We start from the raw sequence: 8746 nt of genomic DNA, 5'->3' as shown, positions 1-8746 counted from the left end.
ATTTAACGGTCGCGGAATGAGCTCTAAAAATGAGCGTGAAGGCTAAAACATTTCAAAAAAGTGTAGGAATTGCATCAATTGTTAAAATTGCAATCAATAAAACTTGAACCACAGAGTACAAATATAAATTTTGAAACACGTTTTATGAAACCATAGACCATAATCGGATTTAAATCTACTAAACAAATTTACTGTACTTTCTTTCCTCTCCTATCACAATAACTGTTTCAATACTTGAATTAAATTTCAGTGATAAAAATGTCTTTTATTAAATTTTTAGCGTCTACATGTCTTAGCTAGAATCGATACTTGATACTAATGGAAAATTTTCAAATAACGATCCAATCAACGGGAAGTGGAATGAACGCAATGCTGATCTATTTGAGGTAAACGAAATGTACTAATTCGTTAAATACCAAACGTCTTCTGCTTTTTTTTGTTGGATTTTTGTTAACTTACTTAACACAGCGTCTAATTATGCTAATATCAATCACATTCACTTTTACCTCCATTCAGATTTTTTTTTTTGGAAATCTACGTGCGTAGCGCACAGCAAGCTACCTTTGTTTGTTTAAAAAAGATTACAATTAATCAACATCGTTAGATTATAAACTCACTTTCAATATCCTTGTGGTACTTTATCCGCGCATACACGGTGACTGTCGGTAAAGTTTCTCTAATCCCACCTTTTCATTCGTTTAAAAAGCAGACTAATTTTTGACAGCCACGTTTTGATTTGGTTTAATCTTCTCGTAGAAAAAGTCCTGCATGACACTCTTACCTGGGGTGTGCAGCTTCTTTTGAGCGAAATGGAACTGTTCCAGCGCAAATTCGTACAGCTCGTTTTCCATCTGCCAGATGTTAGATTGCTGAATTTTGGAAACAGTTTCCGGTAGGGGATCGATCTTCGATTTAGTTTTTCGTAAGTGCGATTTATTTGACTTAAGGAAATGATCCGAAGCACCTCTGAAAAATCTGGAAGCAAACATTGTATATCAGAATATAAAGTTTCCAGTAGTTGAACTTGTTTTACCGTGGCAAAGATAGCTCCAGTAGCTCCACAAACTCATCCATTTCCTCGGTAACACCGACAAGGAAATATTGATTCACTAAATTTCTCTTAGCCTCCTGTAGCGCCCAGGTACTTCCTGGTTTCCAGCATTCTGCTGCATGACCACAAAAGAACGGTATTTGGAGCCACATATTAACCGGATCGCAGTCCGGCTTCTGCCGGGTTACACATTCATCAAAGGACATAGTATCGCCTGCACGATGGCGCACCAGATGAGGCCGATAGTCGTCTCCGTAGCGCAGGAAGTAGTAATAGGAAACCAACCGATCGAGTGGTTTTCGAACAAGGTTAATGTACAGAGGTTTAGTTGCAGGAACGCCCATCTTGGAAAAATCAAGATAAGCCAAATGACCATGGTAGAATGCTGGTTTCATGGCCATCCACGCCGTAACGTTTCGCACGAATCGAATTTGATTCGGCAGAGACATTACGTGCATGTTGGCAGTGATGTTAATATGCAGCACGTGGAATGCATTCTTTCGGCAGAGATCGTATGTGAGATTCACGAAACTGGTGCTACCGGTCTTCGGAACGCGATTATATATGATAACCAACTGCTCATCGAAATTCACCGTTTGTAAAGCAGGATTTTCAAAGTTGCTCATCGTCTGCCAGTGACGCAGATTAGTTTGTAGAAGCTTTTCTGTATTGACTGAAAATCATAGAATTACATAAACCCGGAACATGGAAAATTCATAATTTACCTACCTGCGGAATCATAGTGGACTTTTCGTTCTTCCGGTCCATAATTTGACGCAAACCAATGGAATAAAACAATAAACACGAGTCCGGCAGCGATCAATATTAACAGGAAAAAATATTTTGTTGTTATCATTGCCGCCGCCCCTTTCCCTATTATATTTATGAATGACTAGAGCTGCTCGATTTTGCGGTCTAACCACGTCTTTTTATTGTCTTTCATAGAAACCTGTTTATTGATCACATTTTACGGCAAATAATAACGTCAAGTTGTATTAGCAATTACGGTGACTTCAACGATGAAAACACAAAAACACGCTTTAAAGAAAATAAGATAATATCTGAAGTGTTTGGTATTTAGATTTCATTGATTTCGATTTGTTTTGTTTTTGTCACTACAAATCACAGGAACAGGGCTGTAGTTGGGTTGGACTGGTCTAAATGCCTAAACCGCCGCGAAATTGCACGTTCAACTGGTATAAAATCAAGTTCTATACACGCTAAAAGCGGAATAGACTTTTCAGTAGGTTAGTAACGTGAATAAAAACGGATAGCGAAAAAGCATTGTAAAAGGTGGTAAAAGTTACATTGAGTTAGCATAAATATTACTATTTTCCCTATTTTCACAGTTACTTTCAATGTAAACACACAGAACAAAAATAAAACTGCAACAACTCTCTCTCTCTCTCTCTCTCTCTCTCTCTCTCTCTCTCTCTCTCTCTCTCTCTCTCTCTCTCTCTCTGACGTTGCTTTGAATTATTTCCTTCACGTGATATCCCAAAAATTATATGCTGTTACACTAAATTAATTTTTACAAATGTCGACCAACATTTGAAAAAGACGGATGCATAGGAAAATGAACTCTCTCTAGTTCTGTTTGACAGTTGGCTTATCCGGCCTATCAAATGTTAGTCGACAAATAATAACCAAAAACAGTGCAATGGTGAACCAATCACTGCAAATCGTACACTGTTTCTCAATGAAATTACAACGAAATTTGAGGTAAATTCTGCAAATAAAATTGTAGGCTTTTGGATGCAAGGAAACTTGCACCATTCAAAGTGCGCAAAATCTCTCATAAATAAGTGCTATTTTACATTAAATCGTTTCAGTTTCTACGATTTTAGCTGAAATAGCACTTCATAGCGACTGAATAGTTGGGTAGCAATAAGGTTTAAAGAGATGTGGAAAAAGCGAAAAATCAGGGAAAGGCGTCAAACGACAAAAACAAACCGCACCGAACAAAAGAGATTGCTGACATTTGTCTTGCGCACACTTCGTCGCGATTTGTATCGGGAATATCGGGAATTTTGTTTCCATAGCAAAATCCAAGGCAAAATCGTTTCGCGATACACACAAGCCACCAATAAAGTCACACACTAGCAACCCTTATGGAGTTTATATATGAAGTTTGACGTCACGCTAGATCGTGATTGGTCCATTTTCGATTCCACTCACACCATGATGAAATTTCGTCATTGCGCTAACACCACTGTACCACTATCGCCACACTTGTATTTATCTCATTGGTTGGGTAGTGCGTCAAATTTTCAAGCAAATTTTATATCTTTTATACCAGCTAAATAGCGGCAGCGATGCCAGATATGTAGATTTATCTGGAAATGCCAAGTCTGAAATAATCTTTAAAGTAGTTCTGATTATTTATCGCAGATATCTATAATTGGGTCAAGGTTAGTCAAAAATTAGAATTCATATTGTTCGAATCATTCTAAATTCCTTTAGTTTTATACCGGTTTTATATTAATTTTTGCAATTTTTCCGATTTTCCATTTTGTTTATGCAGTTTCGTATGTTTTGAAAAATATCTGGCATCTTTTTTTCCAACTGTCAAAATGAAAACGTCCTGAAGTACACCAACCATCATGTATATGTCAAACGCGGTTTAAGAAGAAACAAAATCGGAAGCCTCGTTTAATTGCAAACGCCGTGAAAACGATTGTTTTGGGTACAATTAAAGTGGCGGATGAGAACCCAGCTAAAAGTCGTGAATAATTCGAAATAATATTTTGTTCTTTGTTGGTGCTGAGAGAATCCATGTTCTAACCTGTCCTAGCAAGGAAAATCGAAATCGGATCAGTCCTTGGATCACTGCAAAATGGCAGCGGTTATTCGCCTCAAAAGACGGGTGGACGAAGATCCATTGAATGCATTTGTACTAAACTGTAAAAGGCAACGAACGGAACCCGATAATGGTTTGTTAAATCCAGCCGAAACTGGGAGCGAAGCTACTGGTGAAACATCAACGGTTCTTAAGTTCGCCGGAACTTTTACCAGAGTAAGTAGTCCTGCTGTCAGCATGTTAACAGTTACAGTAATGATGTTCTATATCTATAGGCAGACAATATTTCATCGCACCTGCAGCAACGCCTAACGAAAAAGGAAGCCGAAGAAGCCATATCACGAGTTCATCATCCTACAATCGTGTCACGAAACCGGGCGGTTGCTCGTCAAAACGCACAGAACAACCGTTTCCGTATAGTCAATTGTACCCGCTCTCTCGATCAAACTGACGGTGCCGAAGGAACTACTATCGTCGATGTCGAAAGGGATCTCGTTGATTCTGAATCAGCAGCGGCCACCCAAACAGCCTCTGGATCCACACATAAACCACCACAGCCTCGTGCGGCTACTCGGGATGAACCGGACTACGTGTATGATTTGTACGTTGCCGACGAGAGCAGTCAGCAGACGCACCTTCCCTACATTCCGGAAAACTTGGACGACATCAGGTTGGTTCTAGTAGAAGATCTATACTATACGTTTTTTTCATTCATCTGAAAACGGTCAGCAAAGTATAAATCGCCTAACAATATAATTATACTCGAATGGTTAAGCGTTGGATAACTGTAGAAAGGTTCCGCATTTTTCATGTTCATTTTCTCCTGTAAATTGTTAGTTTAAATCAAACATGTTCTTACTAAAAGCTAGAGATACCTTAAAGTACATTACCGCTTTATTTTAGTGTATGAAATATAGAGAACAAATAATTCAATGCTTTTCTTCCTGTTAGAAAAGTATTTCAAAATCAAAAACAATTGTTTAATGCTTATTTAGAGATATTGAGAAACCATTTACAGTGGCACTTGGTGTGCAATATTGCGAAGGCAAGTATTGAATTATTTTTTCTTGTAGTATTTCTTGCTAATCTTGTATCTTGTTAGGGGAACATGGTTGCTGCTAGAAGACAATTTAAACCAGCGGTTTCACGAGAAAATGGAATTAAAATTCGTTGATATTTAAAAGCATAATAATAAAAGGAACAAAATGCATTACGTTCGTTTTCATAGTGAGCATTTTCAATTTCGTTGCCTTTGCTTCACCGAGTCAGTCGATAAAGAAGAGCAGTTATTTTTATACGTGGGTGATAATGTGTGCGTGTACGTTTACAGTGTTGCTATTTACGACGATCCGCTTTATTCGAATCACCGCGGTGGTTCTACGGGCGATGAAGACACGGAAGATTCCAACGATGAAAACAACTGGCGTAATGATTATCCGGATGAAGATGACGATATTTTCGGTGAAGCAAACAGCGTTGGCGAAGAGGAGATACGACGAGCGGTAGAAGACTTTGATTTCGGTAACGGTTAACGTTATTCAACAATTAGTGTTAAAATTAAAGTTTAATTAATTTGTTGCAGAGGGAGATCGAGAATTATCATCAGACGACGATGACTACACTGGCGTTGGAAACAGCAGTGGGTTTGCCTATCCAGCGAATGATGATGATTATGATAATGACGAGTATTGTGAGGAGGATAATGCTGGACTAAATCAAGACGATGTTGATCGGTTTGGGACGGCTTATGCTAAATATAAGGCGCGCGTTATGAAGGATATGGAAAAGACCGATTCCGACCAGTACGACTCCGAGATTGACTGTAGTGGTGGTCGATCATCAGCCAGCGATAGCAGCCAACGTGAGAACTTTGATCTCTATGATTGATTTTCTGATAAGAGCATAGTCGTTCCATAATAATTTTTATATACAGAGTTATGCTTTACTTTTGGAATGTTGTTAGATGACAACTCTGAATCGATCACTGCTTCTTTGCCTATATGTTGGGTGGGGTGGTGTGAGTTCGAATCCCCGTTAGGGGTAGGTTTTCCTTGACTGTTTCCGCCTGATCGCTTTTATCCGTTGTGTTACAGGCTTTAGAGCGTCAAGGAAGAGCATTTCCGCTAAAATCCATTCGTAATTGATGAATAAGTTCGATTATGATTCCGACAGTGGATACATTTTTTTTGTTAATATAGGTATGTTAAGAACGTATGCTTAAAGCTTTATTCACTAGAAGAGAAACAGCATAATGTTGATGTAGTGATGTTCACATTATCTCGGTAAGGTAATAATGATAGCTGATTCTGCTAGCAGGGTGAATGCGGAAAAAATGTTGGTATTGGGTTCGAATCCCAATTTTAAGTTATCCTCTCAATCATCGTCCTTTGATGATTGCAATTTCTGTAACCGCCGTTTTTAAACGAAATTATCCTTGCTATTAAGTGTTCAATTTTAATCAATTCAATGATTCTAGTTGGTCAAAGGCAAGGTACAGCAAATGTCAATTTCCACACGGACTGATGTTTCGATTGTCAATTCAGATCCGTACTAAATCAAGACAAATCACTAGGACAACAAACTCAATTTTTTACATCACCTTTAATAATTTTTCTCCAAAAGCTGGAGTTTATACAATATTAATATTGTTAAATATAATTAAAACAGTTTAAATTTTTTAAATTACCTTTTTAATTAAGTTGAAATTGGTTGCAGTTGAAAAAAATCAAAACAAGCGCAATCGATAAGGGACGTCAAAAATTACACGTGGATCCAAGAAGTATGTAAGCAATAAGGCCATTACAAATATTTAAACAAAGTTTTTGTCCCTCCGGTGTAGGGCCACTGAAGGGGGAGCGAAAAAAACACAGAGAATTTTTAATCGACTAAAAAAATGGATTTTAGTCATTTTTACTTAAAGTTTAAACGTGAAAATAGATTTGGATTCTTGCTTTTTTAAATACGTTGTTATTTTTAATGCAAAAATCTACGAACAAAAGACAAAAATGAAAAATTTTTTTTGACCGAGTTATATTTTAAATATAATGATGATGATGCCGATGATGATGCCGATGATGATGAGAAGAAAAATGAAAATATCGGCGAATTACGACTGGTGTAGTACTACACAAGTTACGGAAAATGAACGGAGAAATCGATCTGGATTATTGGCAACGACCTTTAACATGAAAACACGGGCCGATTTGGAACATGGAATATAATGAAAACCCACTTGCACAGCAGGGTAAACTGGCTCAACTTGCAAGGGAAGCTAACCACCTAAAGCTTGTTGAAATCCTGGGACTGAGCCTGGGACTAGCGAACATGAAACATTGTCCGGACAAAACTTGCTTTACTCTGACATACAATGCAAAAATGCTAGTCGATATAGATGAGTTGCTACTGACCCTAGCGGCATATGGGCAGCCCAGATGAAGTGGGAAGCAGGGATGGTCCGATCACTCTGACTCAATTTTGATTCATTTGGCAGTACCGTCTCAGTGGTGCAAAATTTGACAAAATTATGCATGGGACATTTATAGAATTAGCTATTATCTGCAATTTTGCTGAATAAAGTTTTGCTGTATCTTTTGTAGTTACAGAGCTACAATGCTAGCTCCCGATATTAACTAAGGGAACGTTCATTTAGTCACCAATGAGGTACTAGCATTGTAGCTCCGTAACTACAAAAGATACAGCAAAACTTTATTTAGCAAAATTGTAGATAATAGTTAGTTCTACCAATGTCCCATATATGACTTTATCAAATTTTGCTCGGCTGAGACGGTACTGTCAAATGAATCAAAATTGAGTCGAAAGTGATCGGACAATCCCTGGCGGGAAGCGATAAGCGAAAGAATAATCGTGTCAGATTACGGGTTAAACCTTTTACTGCAATTAGGGCTATGCACCAACATATAACGCGAATATGAACGCGTCATGGGATAATTATTACCTAGGACAGATGCGCGATAAGGGAGGCTGTTTGTCGGACAACTTGAATCCTCGAAGTTGTCTGCTGGTGGATCTGTCGAAAAGCAATGGACCGGCATCAAGAACGCCTTTATCACGACCAATGACGAAACTCTCGGCAAAGTGTGCAGCAGGCGGAGGGAGCGGATTTCTGTTGAATTCTGATGAAAGCTGGCATTGAGCAAGCGTGAACCAGAGCAGCATAGCTGGTCATCATCGATCCACTGAACTGGAGAGGGCTGTTAAATAAGCTTCTAGGTACGGCAAGAAAGAACTAACTCCTTAGCTGAAGAAGAAGAAATCACCGCCCAATGGTGGTATTTTTTACCTCGATTATCTTATCCGAAAATAGGCTTTGGGTCTTAAATTTGCTGCTTTGCGTTAGTTCCTTGCCTGCAATTTTTTACATAGTTTTAATTCAATTATGAAATTTACTGAATAGTGGAGTGTCAAAAAGCATTAGTCTTAGTATGGTCCAGATAACGTTTGCTAATTTGTGATATTTTAACCGGCGTAATTTTAATTAGTTGCTCCACATGTTAGTTGAAAAACAATTATACTTTCAATCGATCTATCAAAATGAATGGTGCTATCAACTATTTTCGAGAAAATTCACGAATGTAAATAATAATCCTGATTCAGCAATCTCCTTAAACCAGTTAACTTCGTCAACTGCATGCCAGTTTCTAACCTAGTGCTACATGATCAGTGCTACAACTGGTAGCCTACAAGTCACGAAAAAAATCATCAAATATCGATATCATCACCAATCACTAGAAGATGTGTATTGCTGCCTGACGGTTTAGCTCTACGTGGAACTACAAACTCTAAGAAACTGATAAAAATAATATACAAAGCACAAATATTTAGGAAATTTAAGCTTGATTTCATATAATCAATGTATGTATAGGAATGTTTTAGGG

The 8746-nt window shown here is 38.0% G+C and overlaps 2 protein-coding genes across 2 annotated transcripts; one reads left to right on the top strand and one right to left on the bottom strand.

Moving 5' to 3' along the window:
* Positions 1-252: 252 nt before the first annotated feature.
* LOC128742593 (heparin sulfate O-sulfotransferase) lies at positions 253-2095 on the bottom strand. The gene is made up of 3 exons (XM_053839005.1): positions 1781-2095; positions 1034-1724; positions 253-975 (listed from the first exon to the last, which is right to left on the bottom strand). Exons 1-3 carry the CDS (start codon positions 1905-1907, stop codon positions 711-713), a joined length of 1083 nt encoding a protein of 360 aa, XP_053694980.1. The 5' UTR covers positions 1908-2095; the 3' UTR covers positions 253-710.
* A 1575-nt stretch (positions 2096-3670) lies between these two features.
* Positions 3671-5750, top strand: LOC128743358 (probable RNA polymerase II nuclear localization protein SLC7A6OS). Its single transcript, XM_053839913.1, has 4 exons — positions 3671-4067; positions 4127-4521; positions 5182-5372; positions 5434-5750. The coding sequence occupies exons 1-4, from the start codon at positions 3888-3890 to the stop codon at positions 5736-5738; spliced, it is 1071 nt and encodes a 356-aa protein (XP_053695888.1). The 5' UTR covers positions 3671-3887; the 3' UTR covers positions 5739-5750.
* Positions 5751-8746: the final 2996 nt, after the last annotated feature.

The sequence above is a fragment of the Sabethes cyaneus genome, chromosome 3 (genome assembly GCF_943734655.1).
Source record: "Sabethes cyaneus chromosome 3, idSabCyanKW18_F2, whole genome shotgun sequence".
NCBI classification, from domain to species: domain Eukaryota; kingdom Metazoa; phylum Arthropoda; class Insecta; order Diptera; family Culicidae; genus Sabethes; species Sabethes cyaneus.
The sequence above is the reverse complement of the archived record's forward strand: the minus strand, read 5'-3'. Positions and strand labels throughout refer to the sequence as shown.